The 19,519-nt window shown below is 42.1% G+C and overlaps 1 protein-coding gene across 2 annotated transcripts in view; it reads left to right on the forward strand.

The window, feature by feature from the left end:
* Window positions 1-1,200: 1,200 nt before the first annotated feature.
* DCBLD2 (discoidin, CUB and LCCL domain containing 2) overlaps window positions 1,201-19,519 on the forward strand; it is a 30,344-nt gene continuing 12,025 nt past the window's right edge. The window contains exons 1-5 of one of the 2 annotated variants that reach the window (XM_033146609.1): window positions 1,201-1,598; window positions 12,597-12,824; window positions 15,542-15,661; window positions 16,739-16,790; window positions 18,868-18,940. In XM_033146609.1, the coding sequence (XP_033002500.1) occupies window positions 1,493-1,598; window positions 12,597-12,824; window positions 15,542-15,661; window positions 16,739-16,790; window positions 18,868-18,940 (579 nt within the window). In that variant the 5' untranslated portion in view covers window positions 1,201-1,492. Of the gene's footprint in view, window positions 1,599-12,596; window positions 12,825-15,523; window positions 15,662-16,738; window positions 16,791-18,867; window positions 18,941-19,519 lie in introns of both variants that reach the window. The other variant, XM_033146608.1, reaches the window with a different exon arrangement.

Raw genomic sequence — 19,519 nt, forward strand, 5'->3', positions numbered from 1 at the left:
TTTTCTCCAATTACAGGTAGGTAGCCGTGTTGGTCTGCCATAGTCAAAACAAAATAAAAAATTCCTTCCAATAGCACCTTAGAGACCAAGTTATTCTCCAAGTTAGTGCTTCCATTGCAGCAGAGTAAAAATCTGAAGCAGTTCTTCAGCTAATTATTTCATTGCAGCAATAATAAATTCTAATTAAGTTGTTGATAGGAGACTGCAGCGTATTCCAGTTATTATATATCCAGGTTTGTCTGTCTAATGGGTGCTGGTGAAGGTAAAGGTGAAGGTAAAGGTACCCCTGACCAAGGTCCAGTCGTGTCCGACTCTGCGGTTGCGGCGCTCATCTCGCGTTACTGGCCAAGGGAGCCGGCGTCCAGCTTCCGGGCCATGTGGGGCCACATGTGGCCAGCATGACTAAGCCGCTTCTGGTGAACTAGAGCAGCGCACAGAAATGCCGTTTACCTTCCTGCCGGAGCGATACCTATTTATCTATTTGCACTTTGACGTGCTTTCGAACTGCTAGGTGGGCAGGAGCTGGGACCGAGCAACGGGAGCTCCACCCACCAGTACTCATCATTAAATTGTTATAGTAAGTGCCACACTTTTTAACAACAGAGGTGCCCAGTACTGTGTACCATTGAGTACACCCTGAAATAAAGCATTCTGTGTGTATACATACACCAAGAAAGAGTTGGAGGATTGTAAAATATAGAAAAAATGCAAAATTGAGCTAAAGAGCACGTGATTGCAATACAACTTTTAAGAAATGTCAATCTACACAATACTAAGCCATGAACCACGACTCGCAAGGAAGCCCCAAAGCCCATTTCCACTCTCAGGGAACCTCGCCTGAGAAGAAACTGTTTTTGAGCACCTGCGAAGGGCGCCCTTCGTTCCATCACCTTGGAGTGAATTACCACTAACTTGGGGGGGGGGGGAAACGACCTGGCCCCCCTTCTCCCACGCCTTGCATTTCAGCCATTCCCACAAGCTTCGCTCTAACGCTACCCCCGCCCAACCGAGACTCCTGGGCAGAGTCCACGAAGACCTTTGGCCGCAACGCGCCCCTCGGTGCAGTACCCCGAGGAGGACTCTTTGTTGCTCTGTGTGTTTGCGCGCGCGCGTGCGTTCCCCCCCTCCCTCTCCTCCCGCCTTCTCCCCGCGGAGCGGCGAAGGAGGGCGCCTCAACTCCGGGAGGTGGGAAGCGGCCAGACGGGCTCCGCTGGGGAACTTTCGGCTGCAGGAGGCGGGGAAGGGGCGGCTGCAGCGGACCCGGAAGTGGTTGCGCCCATCGGGGGCGGTGGGAGCGCGCCGTGCGGGTTGGTGGGTGGGGGAAGGAGAGGAAGGGGAGGGGGCGGCGGCCGGAGGCTGGACGGATCCGCGCGGGGACGGCGCGCAAGCCGGGAGGAGGCGCGAAGAAGGCGGCAAGGCGAGAGCAGCGCGGCCAAGTTGCTCGGCTCGGGATGCATTCGGACTGCCGGCTGCTGCGCCCGAGACGCGGGGTATGGTGAGCAGCCCGGAGCGCCCGCTCCCCCGGGGGACCCGGCCGGCGCTGGCCTCCCTCCTCCTTCTCCTGTTGCTGCTCAGGCGGGACGCGGCGGCGCAGAAAGGTGCGTGCGGGAGCCCCGTCGGGAGGGGAGGGACCAGAGGGGCAGCCTTCCCGCCTTTCTTGCTTGGTGCCCTCCCAGAAGCCCGAGGGGGAGGAAGAGTCACCCCTCCTGCCCCTCACTCTCTCAGGTGCCGTCGCGGGCATTGGGGAGGGACGGGGGCGTCTAGGTGGCCACGGTGCACCCCGCTTTTCCACGTCAGCAGGCTTACTTCGCCGCCTCCCTGCCCTGAGGGTACTCTGCCCTCCCCCCCGACAGCACCTCCTCAATTACCCACGAGCTCTTGGAAGCTCCCCTCCGAAACCCGTCGAGGAGAAAAAGGCAGGGCTTACTGCTTGACCTTTTAAACAAGTGCTTTTTGGGAAGCAAAGGTGCATGAGAGCGAAAGGTCCACGGGAAAGCCCTCGGGCCCCTGCAAATGGTCTTTAGTGTTCGTGCAGCTGGTTCTCAGCGGCCTGCACTCCCCTGGCTTCCGACTTTGCCAAAGGTGCGTGCCGCCCGCCCCACGCATGTAACCCACGCCACGCACGAGGGGTTGGGGGGGGCAGCGATGATAAACAGCTTCCCACCGAGGCCACTTGGGTGCGTGCAAAGTGTTTTGCATCCATATAGGTTGAATGGTGCAAGCGTCGTGCTGGTGTCTTCACCGAAATGAAGAAGTGATGTTTGAAATGTGATGATATCTGGTGTCTCTCTCCCTCTCCCCTCCGCCCCCCCCCCCGCGCTGGAACCAGCTTTCAGTTGTGTTGACTTGAGTGCTTCTCAGAGTATACAGATAGCATTTCCATTGCTAATCTCCATAGGCCCCACTGGGGAGGGGGCAAGCCAAATAAGATATAAATTCCAAGAAGGCTCAAGACCCAAACCCCTCTCTTTTCAGAAAGTAAAAGGGGAATAGCCTGAGGAATGTTAAGGAGTGATACTTGAAATAACTCCCATTTTCCTCCAGCTTGACATTTTGAGATTATTAAGTAACATAATGAAGAATAGGCAGTGTCTAAGAATGATTTAAAGCTGGTTTTTAATGTGTAGTGTCACTTTTGTAAAGCTTTCAGTAAAAAGGAGAGTGCAGGCATAGATTAACACTAAAGGTGATGAGTTTGGGATAGGAAATTCCTGAAGCTTGTGCGTGCGCAGCTCTTTAGTGTTCTCTTTCAGTTGCATCTGACTGCATTTCTTGTTATTTACACAAATGAGAAAATAGAGAATGAAAGCTGAAAGCTTGTTACAAAACTGCCATATAATGTACTAGATGAGGCATTACATTACAGTATATGGATACTGTAGGATTGTCGTTTGAATGAGTTTCTATTTTAGAATAAAAGGATAAAAGTTGGTCAGTTCATGAAGCTTCAAGCTTTGTAGACTGCAAAACTAGTTAACAGAATTGATGTTAGTTGATCTCCCCAGTAGGGGTTGTGGTGGTGGTAGTTCCTATTACTGTACTATTCTCCCTGAGAGAATACATTTGGAGAAAAGTCTACACCAGGCATAGGCAACCTTGTCCCCCCCCCCCCAATGTTTTGGGACTACAATTCCCATCATCCTTGACCACTGGTCCTGTTAGCTAGGGATCATGGGAGTTGTAGTCCCAAAACACCTGGAGGGCCGAGGTTGCCTATGCCTGGTCTACACCTTTCCCTTTCTGACTGGGAAGTCTTAAGAAATGTTTATATGCTCCATTCAAGTAACAAAAAACCCACAAAAGGCAGCCATTTTGTAGAATGTTCTTGGAATATTCTCAGCCATTTTTTGTGGTTGCCGCCATTCTTCTTCCTGCCTACCAGTGTCCTGGAATGATGCTAGCTTGGGGTCATTATGGGAGCTGCAAATGGTGGTCAGGCATTCAATACAGTTGTTGATAGTGGGAGGCCCCACCTCCAAGAAACAGAAAAATAACCCTTGAGAATATTCAGAGAAAGGTAAGCCTAATTTCTCCACCTGCAAGTAGCATGGAGAATTTTGAGAGGCCATTTTTGCGCAGCTCTGCTTTTCAGCCAATATTGTTTACAATGGAACTCTACAAAAGAATGCAGCATTTTAGGGAAATGTAGTGGTGTTCATGGCACTGTTGTGGTCCTTGTCAGAGGTCCCTGAAATAGTTCAGGTTTTTCAGGCTCTTTGTTCCAGAGGAAGTGGGAAGAAGGAGCTGCAGATGGAATCAGGGCCTGGTTGGTGGTAAGATGCTAACCCACAGAAGCAGCTTTTCCATTCACCTGCAGTGCCTTCTCATTTGTGGCAGCTGGTGACTTAGGTGGCAGTCCTGGCTCTACCTACCTGGGAGTTGTTAATGTTTAGTTGTTTAGTGGTGTCCGACTTTGTGACCTCATGGACCAGAGCATGCCAGGCACTCTTGTCTTCCACTGCCTCCCGCAGTTTGGTCAAACTCGTGTTGGTAGCTTCGAGAACACTCTCCAACCATCTCGTCCTCTGTCGTCCCCTCCTCCTTGTGCCCTCAATCTTTTACAGGGAGTCTTCTCTTCTCATGAGGTGGCCAAAGTATTGGAGCCTCAGCTTCAGGATCTATCCTTCCAGTGAGCACTCAGGGCAGATTTCCTTCAGAATGGATAGGTTTGATCTTCTTGCAGTCCATGGGACTCTCAATAGTCTTCTCCAGCACCATAATTCAAAAACATTAATTCTTCGACGGTCAGCCTTCTTTATGGTCCAGCTCTCACTTCCATACATCACTACTGGGAAAACCATAGCTTTAACTATACAGACCTTTGTCAGCAAGATGATGTCTCTGTTTTTTATATGCTGTCTAGGTTTGTCATCACTTTTCTCCTAAGAAGCAGGTGTCTTTTAATTTCGTGACTACTGTCACCATCTGCAGTGATCATGGGGCTGGGAGTAAGCCCCTTTAAATAAGACTGGCTTCTGAAAAAGCGTGATTAGGATTGTGCTCTTAATTTTGGTTCCAATCTCTTCCCTACAGTCTTAAACCCAAATTGATGAAAAACTTGTCTAGTTTTCATGAAAAGGAGTTTTTGCAGGCTGACCCTAAGCTTATTGCTTGCAAGTAGATCCCACATTTTACTACCGGTAATTCCCGAGAGAAAGTGCTAGAGGAAGAGGAGATAATGGTTGTGATTTGACAAACCTAGTGTGTGTTATGCAGTATAAATTTACGAAAAGGAAAATCTACCTTTCTATTCAGTGTAAGAAAATAGGCATCGCTATCAGTCTTTAATCATTTTGAAAGCATTCAGGAACCTTCTGTGAATCTTAACTCTGTAAGGACTTGCTACAGATTGCCTGACAGATTTTGTATACAGTATTCATATCCATATCTGTACTCAGCTGTCATGTGCATTCACATTTCTCATTAACAGACACTTCTAGAAAAGCTGTCTGTTAAAAGCTGGAAGCCAAACTGTTTCCTAAACTGTTATAAACAAACATTTAAAGAAAAACAATCACATTTGACAAACTGTGGCAGCTGAATATCAGAATGTGAATGTGGATCACAATACAATTTTTAAAACAAAATAAAAAATAAAAAAATCCTTCCAGTAGCACCTTAGAGACCAACTAAGTTTGTTCTTGGTATGAGCTTTCGTGTGCATGCACACTTCTTCAGATACGAAAGCTCATACCAAGAACAAACTTAGTTGGTCTCTAAAGTGCTACTGGAAGGATTTTTTTTATTTTGACTTTGGCAGACCAACACGGCTACCTACCTGTAACTAATACAATTTAAATTATTATTGTGAGGCATCCCTTAGGGGAGGAAGGAAAGGTTGTAAATTTGATGTTATAAATACATAAATAAAATTTCAAAGACCCATCTTTCTTATAATTATGCAAGTTTGGGGTTGTTGTTTTGCTAATGGCCTTGTGGAGTTGAACTGAAATCCACATTTGAGATGCCATTTAATGTAGTTACAGCTATTTCTCAGTGTACTTCATGACTTGGAAAAAGCTAGTATAATTGCAGTCAAATTCCTCTATGGGTCATAGTTGGAACATCTTCTTTTGAATAGGCATTTAGCTATTGCGAGGATCTGAGGAGTACCTAGTTGTTAAATCTAATATTGACTTGCAAGAACAAAGCAGACACAAAACACGTGGCTTTAAAAATACTTGTGACAGATACACTGTGCAAAACTATGACAATGTGTATTATAGCTTTGCATTGACAGCATTGGTGTATGCTTTGTGTATGTAGCCCATAATCCAGACATTTCTATCCAACAACAACATTTGGGACTTTTTTGTTTTGCTTTTAATGTGCAATATGTAATGGGCTTCATTTTTTAAAAAATTATCAGTGACTTGTTCTTGCTGCATTACACAATGACAAATATTTGAGTTTTGCCATGGAAGTGGATTTTGATTGGGACACATCTTCTCTTTTCCCCACTATATCCAATTAAGTTTCCGAACTATTTTATGCTTAAAACAAAAAGGAGCCCTGAAAGTATCTCTCCAAGTTGGGAGAACTGGCAGTAAAATGGCAAATTACATAAGAAGTGTAAGGAGAAGTACACTGGGAAAAAATTCTTCCTAATTTCACATACGTATAAGTGAATGGGTTGTGAAATGGTGATGATGGATTAGGAGTGAGACCTTGGGTTAGTAGTGGATAGCTCAAGTGATGATGTCTAGCTAGCGTGTGGCAGCTGTGAAAAAGGCAAATTCCAGTGATTATTAGGACGGGTTGGAAATAAAACTGCCAATACAGTGGTACCTTGGTTCTCAAAGGCCTTGGTTCTCAAACAGCTTGGAACCTTGATTGGTTGTGTGACTGCAGTACATTGTTTATTGCTTCCATTTTATGGATCAGTGGTCTCGTTAGATAGTAAAATTCATGTTAAATTGCTGTTTTAGGGGTTGTTTTAAAATGTCTGGAATGGATTAATCCATTTTGCATCACTTTCTATGGGAAAGCGTGCCTTGGTTTTGGAATGCTTTGGTTTTGGAACGGAGTTTGAGAACCAAGGTACCACTGTACTGGCAGTTTTATTTCCAACTGCTTGCAGATTTTCTGTGAGCACCTGGATGCTGGACTTAGATCACCTTTAGGCCTTTTCTTATGTTTTTTTCTGAATATACTCAGGGCTGCCACCTTTCCCCCAATATTTCACTGCAAGAGCTTAGCTTTACTTGACTTTTTTTTGTAGGTATAAGATTTTTTTTTAAACTCCCATAAAGTTTTAATAGAGCATTTCCAGATTTAGTCTGATTCCATTTTTCAAAAACATCCTTTAAAAAAAGGTAATACAGATTCAGATATGTTTCTGTTTATAATCACTTATTTAAATATGCTTCCCTGAAGCGCATTCACGGACCATCATTGGTTCAATCCTATATTACAGGAATGTTCCAGTTTTTGTTGATGCAGAAGCTTTATAGGAAAGAGCAAAATCTGTGCTCCATCCTTAGATATTGGTTAGAAGATCATCTGATAAAAATAATAATCCACTTCATGCAGTTTTCTTCAGTCAATAGTTGTCTGGTTTGAACCCTTATGTAAGTTTGGTGAGCAGAGGATGCAAGCGTTCCACGGATCTCAAGCCAAGATCAGCCATCGTAAAACCAGATGGGTCTTGGCCCTCCATATTGCTCTTCAAAATATCCAGCAGCTATTGCTGCACTTGCATATCTTGGGGCGCCTCTTAATTCATGCCAGCTGATATGACAGATGGATACCAGATATCGGTTTAAACTTCAAACTGAACTTCTGAACTATCACCAGGCACAGGCTGAAATGCCTTTGGCAGGAAGGTGAAGCAGCTCTACATTGTGGGTGCATTCACTGGGGTGGTTTTCACCATGGTTTGCTATGTAGATATGCCTCAGTGAACCTGAGCAATACACCAGGCTGCACTCCCCCCCCCCCTTTCCCTCGCCTGCCCAGTTGGGCTATGGGTTTCTGCAGTGCTTCCATTGGTGCTCAGTGGAAAAGTTTCAAAGCACCTTGCCTTAGTTTTACATGCAGGCAAAGAATCCCGGTTTTTATACAAGGCAAATGGTTAATTGCTAAGCAAGTCAACTTCAAACCATGGATTGTTTAACCATTGTCTGCACCCTACATTGGGCAGTATGCCTCTGCCAGCTTGTCCCCTCCTAAATTGAAAATTATATAGAGTATCTGTCAAGTGTCAACAATGAGATTTAAATCTTATTTTACTAAATCTTTGATGTGTCTGGTTCAGTATTTAAAGGGGTACGCAAGTAATGGATGACAAGAAACATGATTCTGGTGACTAGCAGGAAAAACCTCTAGCTTACCCTGCCACAGAAGTAGCACATTTTAAAAAACCAGCCAGCAATAAAGCAAAAAAAAAAAAATATTCATGTTATTATTACCCACCTTGCACTAGCAGATCGCCAGGGGCATTATAACAATTTAAAATTGAGAAATTTAAAATAGTTAAAACAAATTGAAATCACAGGAATATGAATTTTTTGAAAATGCTGCCAGGGAGACCTAATATGGCACCAAAGCTATTATGGTACCAATCCAGTATGGTTTTAATAAATGGTTGAAAGTAGAGTGTGTCCTAAGTTATGAGAAAAGCCTTCTGCTCCTTAGAATTTGATTCTCCTCAAGGAGTTTCAGAAACAGGAACTGATAACTTAATGTGTCATGAACCGTAGGCTAAAACACACAAGCTGCATAGTAAATCTACAGTACACAGTAAATAAGCAAAACTATTGCCAGTGTTCAAAACGTGTAGTACCCTAGCAACAATAAATATTTTGTGAAAGGGTTTCTAATGCTTTGCCACCAATGCCGTGCAGCAAATAAACTTTTGCCTTACAATCTTCTGGTCTGTTGTCTTCATTGGTTACAGTAAGGTAGAGAAGAAGCTTTTGCTCCCACCTGTATGTGGGAGTATTGGGAAGAAATACCGTCTGCATGCTTGCTAATGGTGTGTTTCTAGTTGTTAGGATCCATATTAACAGGCGCCTTGTTTTCAGGGATTGCATTGAGAGCACCTTTTCCTTATTTGGTAATGAGCACAAAGGGGATTTCAACTCTGAGTCACAGTGCAACTCGGTTCACTCACAGACAGCAAGGTATCCTCAATGGGAACTTAAAGAATTTGTGTTTGCATTGCTATGTTCAAACACACACGAGTAAGTGTGCATGAGAACTGTGCTACTCTGCAGTTTAAAACCGGCCAATAAATAACAGAAACATTTCATGATATTAGCAAGTCTTGAATAATTTGCGGGAGAGTATTTTGTATCTTGCTGGAAGCTTGCTAGTTGAGAACTCAACATCTCTATGGCTGAATGTATCTCCTAAAGACAGTGAGGTTTCCTTTCTGTAACTATGAATCGAGCGTAACTCATCTGGTCCAGTGTTCTGTTCTCATAGGGGCCAATTAGATGCCTGAGGGAAGCCTGCAAACAGGGCTTGATTGGAACAGTGAGTCGCAGCTTCTGGAATACACAGACATACTGTATTGCCTCTGTCGGTGGAGGTAAAACACGCCATCATGGCTAGTAGGCACTATTAATCTCACCCTCTATGAATTTGTCCAATCTTCTTAGAAAGCCAGTCAAATTGGTTTTTACTACAGTAGGTTGGTTGGCATTTAGAGATTTAGGATTGATGTGGAAGCATATGTCCAGCACTGCCTTATAGGGTCATATGTGAAATTTGTTCTTTAGTCTTTGCTAGCATCACTAGAAGGTTATGTTGTGTGATTAAGTGAGCAGTCATATTCACAAAGGGCTAGTTATAGACAAGTGATCTTTTTCTATATAGTGAGCTCCCTGGCATCAAATAAAAGGTTAACTTCTCAGATCAAACTCTATTGGCATGAAATGCATAAGATACTAGGAATCCAAACCCTTTTAATGAAATAATTCGTAACAAATCATGTTTCTTTTCTTCTGTCTGTGCTGCTCCCTGCCCTCCTGCCAGCATGAACATCAAAACTATGCAATGAAGCCATCTCAAAATCAATCAATCAATACAAGCATTTGGTTTTTTCCAAGAACGTTAAAGAGAGCCATTTAAAGCACTGGCTAGCTTTTTTGTGAGAATACTGTCAATGGTATATTATGCTCTGATGTTTGATAGATAATTTAGTCACGAGAGTTTTAACATTTCCATTGCCATGAAATTGACACAGGGTTCTTTAAGAGTGGCAGATTCAACACTTGCTGATTCATATGTATTACATGACATAAACATCTTCTCAGCAAACAATTTGAACTGCAGAAAACTTCCTTTTGACAATTACAGTATATGCCGTATCTTTTACTATGTGAAGTGAATAGTATTTGGGAGTAGGAGGATAGAGTATAGATATTAATTGAATATGGAACTGTAAGTTTTCCAGTGTGTTTCTTCAGCCCCACATTTGGTAGCACATGCAGAAGCCCAAATGCATGGAGGTTTTAGAGCAGGCTTCCTCAAACTCGGCCCTCCACATGTTTTGAGACTACAGTTCCCATCATCCCTGACCACTGGTCCTGCTAGCTAGGGATCATGGGAGTTGTAGGCCAAAAACATCTGGAGTGCCGAGTTTGAGGAAGCCTGTTTTAGAGCATGAAAGGAACCCCATCTTTTTTGGCAGGCAGTGTTCCTGAGCATTTCCCACAGGGTAATGTAAGCATTTTTCCATCCAGTCTTTCCAACTCATAACAGAGGTGTTTGGTAGCCATTCTGAAGCATCCCCCTTGCCAAGGTCTGCTTGAAACAGGTTGGTTTCAGGGGAAATGGTATAGCACTATGTGCTGGTTAAAGAAATACCGGTACTGTAAAGTCAGCTGCAAAATATGCTCAGATAGCAACAAAATCCCACAAAATAGACCATTAAATGTTTTCAATCACATCTTGAAGCAAAAATGAAAGAACAGCTTAGCACCTGCCCCCACCCCGCCTCCCAAAAATAATTGGATGCGGGGGGGGGGGGAATCCAAGGGTCATGGCTACAAAGTCCTGCCTGGGTCTCTGCCAATCTAAACTCTAAAGAAGAGGAACCCCAAGCCGTACTCCATATGAAAAATATTGTATGCGGAAAGACATTCCCTCAGCTTTGCTGAGTCCAGGCAATATAAAAGGGTCATAGACATTCATTGCATTTTTTAGTGGAGGACTAAAAGGAATGTGACAACCTCTTGTTTCGTAAGGATGCCTTTTATAATCTCTTCCACAACCCACCCTGCCTCCCTCTGCAGGCCCCAATCAGTCAGTTGTCTGATATGTGCTTGTTTAAATTTCCACATTAATTTTGTTGACATTCAAGAGCAAAAGAGTCTGAAAGCAACTCAAGCAAACACAGCAACTGGATTGCCTCTGATTCCCCTGGTTGGTTTAGTTTACTGTCCCAACTTAAACACTAAGCAGTTTATGAAACATTTAAACAAATAAATGCAGGCTGGTCCTATTTAAAACAAGCTCATCCATGATATGTCTAGCCAACTCATTACTGCTAGTTGGTCTTCTTGAGTGACCATTATTAACCCAACTCTGGATCAGAAAAGTTTCACTGGGTGTTGCTGCCATCCCTGCTATAGGGATAGGCCTTCAAATGGTTTCTTTGTCTTGTTCAATGGGATTCAGCGTGGTTTCTCACCCACTTGTAGTTTTAACTGGCTTACCAACCGCTTCATGGACTAGAAATCCCACCAGACAGCTGGCAGAGGGCATTTTTGCAGACCCACATATGCAGCACCAGATTCATTGTGGTGAGTCTTGGAGCCCTTAAGATACTGACAGAACAAAATATTAGAGACAAAGACTTAATTGTGCATCTTATAACTGCAGCACGTCTCGCTGTTGCTAGACACTGGAGGACATTAAACGTGAACCTATATGAAGTTTGGTATGCTTATGTCTGGGAATTAATTTTGATGGAAAAGTTAATAGAAAGGGTACGTGAAAGAAAACAACGTGGGAAACTACATAACTTGGTCCTCCTTTATTACATATGCATCAAAGAAAGAACATGCATTTATACCACCTAAGACACATGGGAGCATGTGGAATGATTTTTTTTTTAAACCAGCAACTGTAGAAGTAATTTTTTATTTGATTATACTACTAATGTAATTGGGACGCGGGTGGCTCTGTGGTTTAGACCACAGGGCTTGCCAATCAGAAGGTCGGCAGTTCAAATCCCCGTGATGGGGTGAGCTCCCGTTGCTCGGTTCCTGCTCCTGCCAACCTAGCAATTCGAAAGCACGTCAAAGTGCAAGTAGATAAATAGGTACCGCTCTGGCGGGAAGGTAAACAGCATTTCCGTGCACTGTTCTGTTTCACCAGAAGCAGTTTAGTCATGCTGGCCACATGACCTGCAAGCTGTACACCGGCTCCCTTGGCCAATAAAGCGAGATGAGCGCTGCAACCCCAGAGTCGTCCGCAACTGGACCTAATGTTCAGGGGTCCATTTACCTTTTACTAATGTAATTACCTGGGTGTAGTTGGGGCTGTTTTTTGGGGGGGGGGAGTTAGGGGGAAACTGTATTTGATTGCTTGTATTTGATTATATGTTGTTCTTATATTCATCTAATAAAATATTTTTAAAAAGAAGATACTGACAGAGCCCCCTCATTGCCTCAGCAGCTGTGAAGTTACCTGAGTATTTATTAATTGCATGGTAAAGTTTATCTTAAAGGGGGAGAATGAATATATATTTTATTTAAACTCGGACTTCTGAATTGCCTTTTTAAAAAGAATACTTGTCCTCTACAGGGTGCTTTTATACCCTGAGGGTAACACTGGAATACTTGCATATCTGTTTACTAATTTATATTCCCTTGTGTAGAATTTGTACATGAAAAATAAGAAGCCTAGAGCCAGTGCAGAAATAAGGCACTGAACTCTGAAATGCTACTGTGCAGCACAATTCTCTGTACCTTTGCTCTTGCATGGCAAACTACTGTGTTCAGTGGGGCTTACTCCTGGGTGAGTTTTCACAGAGTTGCAGCTTTTAACACCGGTACTGACATGTGGGTTCGAATCCCATTCTTGATTTAAAAGTAGCATATGCATGAGAAAGCCACACTACAGATCAATCTTTGTTTTTGTAGGTGATGGATGTGGACATACCGTTTTAGGTCCTGAAAGTGGGACTTTCACATCTATTAATTACCCACACGCCTATCCCAACAGCACTGTGTGTGAATGGGAGATTCGAGTAAAGCCTGAGCAGAGAGTGCAGCTCAAATTTGGGGATTTCGATATTGACGATTCAGATTCTTGCCATTTTAATTACGTGAGAGTTTATAATGGAATTGGACCCACAAGGACAGAAATAGGTAAGAACTACTTCTTGTTATGCTGTTTGAAACAGGGGGGAAATACTCCTTTATGGTTGGTTTTTTGTTATTTAGTAAAAACATGTCTGAATTATTTGCACGATCCATTCTTCCCAAAACTTGAGGAGAGAAGAAATTAATTTGATTCTAATGCTTTTTTATGAGTCATAATCAGTACTGGACATTTTCTTACTCTGGGTTTGTTTAAATCAGGGCCATTTTACACGTTATGGAGGAAAACCAACAGAGGTGTGCTCTCAAGAGGCAGCTGCAGCCAGTCATGGGTGTACCTGTATAGTTGGGCCCTCCAGATGTGCTGGAGAACAATTCATATCTTGCTTGGTGGGTCTGATCAAGTCCAATAATATTTGGACAACACTAGGTTTGCCAGCCCTTCTGTAAAGCATGAACGTGGCAGACTTGAGCTTGCAAACACAAGCATTATGACAGCGTGTCTCCAAACATAAGTTTAAAACTTACACTTTACATTTTTAGATGTACGTGTAATATGTTTTTGTGTACAACTAGAAGAGAAGTGTGTGGAGTGGCCTTTCAGGGGAGATATGCTCATCATTAATTTCTCAGGATTAAGGCGTTCAAATGCTCAGGAAGAGGATAAAGGAACATAGGAAACAGATCATTGTTCCATCAAGTTCTAAATCATCATTACTCATTGGCAGCAGCTCTCCAGAGTTTCAGATGGGAATCTTTCCAAGCCCTATCTAAAGATGCCAGGGATTGAACCACATACTCTACAAATGAGCTATGGTGCCCTCACGGTTATAGCTAGCACTTTTAAACAGGAGCTCGAAGGAATCTTATAATGGCAAACATTCATTTTCCAACTTCTTCTTTGGTTGAAAGATCCTGGTCTTCTAAATTTAAATGTGCACTGGATAGATAAATGTCTCCTTTTTAATCGTATCTGGCAATATTTTGTTCTGCACCAAAACACAGCTGTGTCTAAGTGGTGATAAAGTTACCTGGATTTTGGGAGAGAAAGATGGTGATGGTTCTCTGATTGGGGATTGAGAAGCATAGACATTATATTCAGGGCAAAGGAAGTCACCCCCAGAGCTGCATTTTTGTAAGATTTTAAGACGTATTCTTTCTCTTGTAAATTTGTCAATATGATGGTAAATCTGACATATATGAAGTGGCAGTAATATCCTGTGGTTTTTATTACTTTTGTATCTCTGACTGTGAAACGTTTAATAAACCTTTAGTCTGTGCTGGGAACGTCTTTGTATGCTGCCAAAAAAAGGGAGGGGAGAGTGGAATAAAGACTTAAAATGTCATTGATACCAACAGAGCTGACATTTTCTGGGTTGATTTTTAAAAATAATAATAATAATAAAATCTGTTGCACTGTTTTTCTTCCTTCTAAACCCATGAGCTAGATACTTCTTCTGGTGGTGTATTTTTAGACAGAAGATTGAATGTGGTTGCACGACATCTGTAACTTGAAGGCTTTTATCAAGCTTGATGACTCTTCTACTTAGATATTGCATGAAAATTTAGACTTGCTGTAAGCCCAGCTCACTCGTAAAAAAAGAAAAGAAAACATGAGGTCCTTAAATGGCAAGGAACGTCCAGTCCTGATTAGGGCTTAAACACTTTTACAAGTTGAGTTCACTGGCCCAAATAAATTATCTACTTCTGTTCCCTTTACCTCTCAGCTGTTCCCAGCTAGTGTGGCTGCATAAGAGATTGAGCAGTATGTGTATCTTGCTCTGCTGAGAGAGAGCTTTTTGGGAAAAAATAATGGTAAGGTTAAAACGGGCAGACATTTCACCCCCTTGAATTTCCAGTGTAAGTTTTACATATTAGAAATAAGAGTCAGTGGAAGTACATTGACCGCAGATAATGGGCTGGCAGAGGATTTTAATCTTTAAGCAAAGGTAGATGTAGCATATATTGTGGTGTAAGAGTGTCAGCATTTGAATGAAGTCTTGAAGCCAACTCTGTTGGTGCTGGGAACTTTTTTTTTTTAAAAAAAGGAAACTCCAGAGTGACTGGTTCTTCAGAACAGCTCCACAATCCATGCCCAACTTGCACAAATAGTTTTAACAGTACAGTCCTATTAATGCTTAACAGGGAATAAGTCCCACTGAATTCAGTGGGTATTCCTTCTGAGTAATAGGAAACAATGTAAAATTATTGGTGTACATGTATTTGGCAAACAGACTGGATAGTAATTATTTGGATACTTGGTAGCATTTGTAGAAATGGTGATTTGTACTAAAATTGCTCTGCACCATGCCTTCAGTATCCCTTAGTAATTGTGTCCTGGTTTCCTCTCAGAATTGGAGGTTGTAGCCAGTGCTGTGTTGCGCACAAGCAGAACAGACCTGCTTGTGAAGCAGGATTTCACCTTCCTCCCCTTTGCAAGATGATAAGAAAATCTGCTCCAAAGGGCCAGGGAACCTCTTGAGAAAGGCACATAGAGGGTGGAAAGGAAGAAGTCCTTCATTTCCTTAGCATCGGATTCCACCATGATAATTTGTGTTTTTGGAGATTTAGGAGATGGGTTTAGTTTCAAACAAATCCTAGCTTCGGGATTTCTTAATGCCTTGAAACTGTGGGGATGATAAGAAATAGATTCACAAATTTGTTGAGCTGTCAAAGACGTTCTGAATGTGCAAATCCATACTAAATCGATAAATGCTTATTAACTGTCTTCCTCCTGCCCCTTGCAGGAAAATACTGTGGTTTAGGCTTACAGATGGAGAATTTAAATGAATCAAAGGGTAATGAAGTTACAGTACAATTCATGAGTGGCATACACTTCTATGGACATGGGTTTCTTGCATCCTATTCAACCACTGACAAAGCAGGTATTTATATGTTTCTTACCTAGTGCTATGTAAGCACGCCACACATCTAAGTGTGCTTTCTTACTGCATGTAATTCATTCTTATTTTTCTGTTACCCAATTATTGATAAATTATTCAAAGTGAATTAAGCATGGATGGTTACAAAACCATGTCTAAGATGCATAATAACTTAGTTTAGATGATGCAGAACAATATGGGATTCGAATAAAGTTTATAAATGGCCCACTCACAAAACATCAAGGCAGTATACTTTATATACAATTGAATATAAAAAAAACTTAAAACAATACAAAATACAAAAGAGCTGGGGAGTTTTTTTGGAAGTGGGCAAAGTCCCTAGGGTTCCTAACACATAGCAACTATTGCAGTACAGCTACATCAGTTTTTGCCCAGTGACCTACACATTCTCTTCAATTTCTGCAATCCCATCTATCGCTTATATGTGAGTCTGTTCCATTGTGTTCAATGACTTCAAGTAAAGATGCATAGGATTGATCTGTGAGACTACAGTGCCCCTCCCTTTGTTGATTTGTTTGGGCTGGTTTCAGCATGGGTTAGATGTGGGTAATGAACTGCAGTGGCGCCCCATTTGTGTATTTCCCTCCCCCCTCATAAAGACCCACCATGCACCAGCAATGCTTGGAGGTGTCGGTGGGGCTATTCTTATTCTCTCAGGCTTTTTAAACATATTTGACTTTTTTATGAGCTACCCTGGAATCTCTGCTGAAGGGTGGTATATTCTTTCAAAGTATTTAAGCATGCTTTTGTTTCACTCCATGAATGTTCGCCACATTCGCTCCAGGATTTCCCCCGAGCCTTTAGAATGAATACTTTCATAATCCGATAGATCTTATTAGGTCTCTAGCTAATTATAAATGTGCAATTCTCTACTAAGCTGCTAAAAAACTATTTCATGTTGATGTATTATCAGACTGCAGCAAGTGCCTCTGTACTACATTGAATTGCAGATGAGTTGATTCAGGGAGATCAGTTTTACTGTCTTCAAACTTTTCATCCCTTAATTACAGACTTCCTGCTTTTTGAAAAATAATCTCTTTACTATGTTTTTATTTCTAGATTTAATAACGTGTTTAGACACTGCAAGTCAGTTTTCTGAGCCAGAGTTCAGGTAAGAATTTGTCTCTTTTTAATACTTTGATTATAATTCAGGGCCAATTCACACATGTGATCTAGCCAGTTTTTCTCATTGGTAAAGAATTGCATGGGGGGGGGGGGGAAGCAACTATTTTACATGCCTGGACTGGCTCTGAAGATGCAGTTTGTTGTTGTTTAGTTGTTTAGTCGTGTCCGACTCTTCATGACCCCATGGACCAGAGCACGCCAGGCACTCCTGTCTTCCACTGCCTCCCACAGTTTGGTCAGACTCATGTTGGTACCTTCAAGAACACTGTCCAACCATCTCGCCCTCTGGCATCCCCTTCTCCTTGTGCCCTCCATCTTCCCCAACTTCAGGGTCTTTTCCAGGGACTCTTCTCTTTTCATGAGGTGGCCAAAGTATTGGAGCTTCAGCTTCAGGATCTGTCCTTCCAGTGAGCACTCAGGCCTGATTTCCTTAAGAATGGATAGGTTTGATCTTCTTGCAGTCCATGGGACTCTCAAGAGTCTCCTCCAGCAACATAATTCAAAAGCCAGTTTAAAGATGCAGTTTAATGATACACATTTACCTCAGAGAGAGTCTCATTGGGACTCCCTGAGCACAGTAGGACAAGTAAATAGGTGTAGGATTTTTCTATTAGCACAATTCATATTCATTGTTTTATACCTATTTATTTATTTATTGAATTAATTTATATATTGCCCTATACCCGGAGGCCTCAGGGCGGTTCACAGAATAAATGAGTATCTTGGATCAGGGACTCAAGGTTTAGGAATGTAAAAACAACAATTGCATTCAGCAATACTCACTGCCTCTTCTCAAAGCTTCTCATGTAATTCTACTAACAGGCCAACAAAATACTAACAGGTGTACTCACTAACTCTTCAACAAGTTACCAGGTAGGATTCTGCTAGAGCTGCCTGAGTACACACATTTCCCTCTCCTGGGGATCCTAACAGTCAGCTGAAGGAAGAAGAAGAAGAAGAAGAAGAAGAAGAAGAAGAAGAAGAAGAAGAAGATTTAACTGGAGATTAATTCCAGTTACAGTGACAAAAAAGGAAGAATCGTTTGTGTAAAACATTTGCCTCCATACAAATATTTTCAGAGCAGTTCTTACTGAGGAATATAGATGAAAATGTTTTAGTGAAAGTGGCAGCTAGCAATCTAACGAGGCATGGCATCTTCAGTAGTACAATATTATGCATGGTTTAGCAATATCCCCGTCTCCTTTTCCAATTTCATTGTATTTGTACAATGACAATAAAGAAATCTTATCTTATCCTTCCCCCACAACATCCTTAAAGCACTAGACTTGTGTAGCTGGATCCCTAAACTTGCTCAGTTAACTTTCCTGATTAAATTTTGCAGCTTGGCAGTTTTCACATGCTGTGCAGACCTGGATGTAATTACTTTGTAAATTCCACTGAAGTAATAGGATTTATTTAGAGTTCCAGGATTTAAGCGTAAGGTGCACTAAGCCAGTGTTTTTCAACCTTTTTTGGGCAAAGGCACACTTGTTTCATGAAAAAAATCACGAGGCACACCACCATTAGAAAATGTTAAAAAATTTAACTCTGTGCCTATATTGACTATATATAAAGTAATTCTCTTGAATAGGAATCAAATAAACACAATTTTTCCCACGGCACACCAGGCAACATCTCGCGGCACACTAGTGTGCCGCGGAACAGTGGTTGAAAAACACTGCACTAAGCCAATTCACAATAAGGCACTATAGAGGCATTTAAGTGTACATGCACACCCACAAGGGTTTGTGCAGATTTGATGTATTTAGTATAAAAAATTACAATAAGAATGCATTAGCCAGTTTTTTTATAGAGCCTACTTAAAATATAAACCCCACAACACTTTTAGCTACATATTCATTTTTTTGCATACTCATTGGGCACGTGATTTTCCTGATGCTGGCAGATATTGCGTATTTTGTCATGCTTTTGTGAAGTAGTGGTATGTTTGATGCGCCAGTTCATAAGGAAGGACGTTCACCACACAGGCTATTAAAATTCCAGTTTTGTAATCGAAGGAAGGCAGTTTGCAGATCTTACTTTTATATTCCTGTTTCTTACAGTAAATATTGCCCAGCTGGATGTGTGCTTCCTTTTACTGATGTTTTTGGGACTGTTCCTCACGGCTACAGAGATGTAAGTAAACTTCAGAATGGTTGTTTGAACTTTTAATTAGGTATTCAACTGTGGTTTTCAGCTTATGCCATTGTAATATGTCAGGGGTAAGCAAACTTTGTCAGCAGGGCACCAGTCCACTGTCCCTCAGACCTTGTTGAAAAAACAACAACGAATTCCTGTTGTTGAAAAAAACAACAACGAGTTCCTGTGCCCCACAAATAACCCAGAGATGCATTTTAAATAAAAGCACACATTCTACTCATGTAAAAACACCAGGCAGGCCTCACAAATAACCCAGAGATACATTTTAAATAAAAGGACACATTCTATTCATGTAAAAACATGCTGATTCCTGGACCGTCCACGGGCTGGATTTAGAAGGTGATTGGGCCGGATCTGGCCCCTGGGCCTTAGTTTGCCTACCCATGCAATATGTTAAGCACTCAAGGTACATTGATGTAGACAGGTTTTCGGTGACAATATCTCTTAACCAAGGATAGCTAACTTTGGCCCTCCAAATGCCTCAGCTGGCATGATCAATCCTCAGGAATGGCTGGAGTTTTACTCCAGCAACGTCCAGAATGCTGCAAGTTAGCT

The sequence above is a fragment of the Lacerta agilis genome, chromosome 4 (assembly GCF_009819535.1).
Source record: "Lacerta agilis isolate rLacAgi1 chromosome 4, rLacAgi1.pri, whole genome shotgun sequence".
NCBI lineage: Eukaryota > Metazoa > Chordata > Lepidosauria > Squamata > Lacertidae > Lacerta > Lacerta agilis.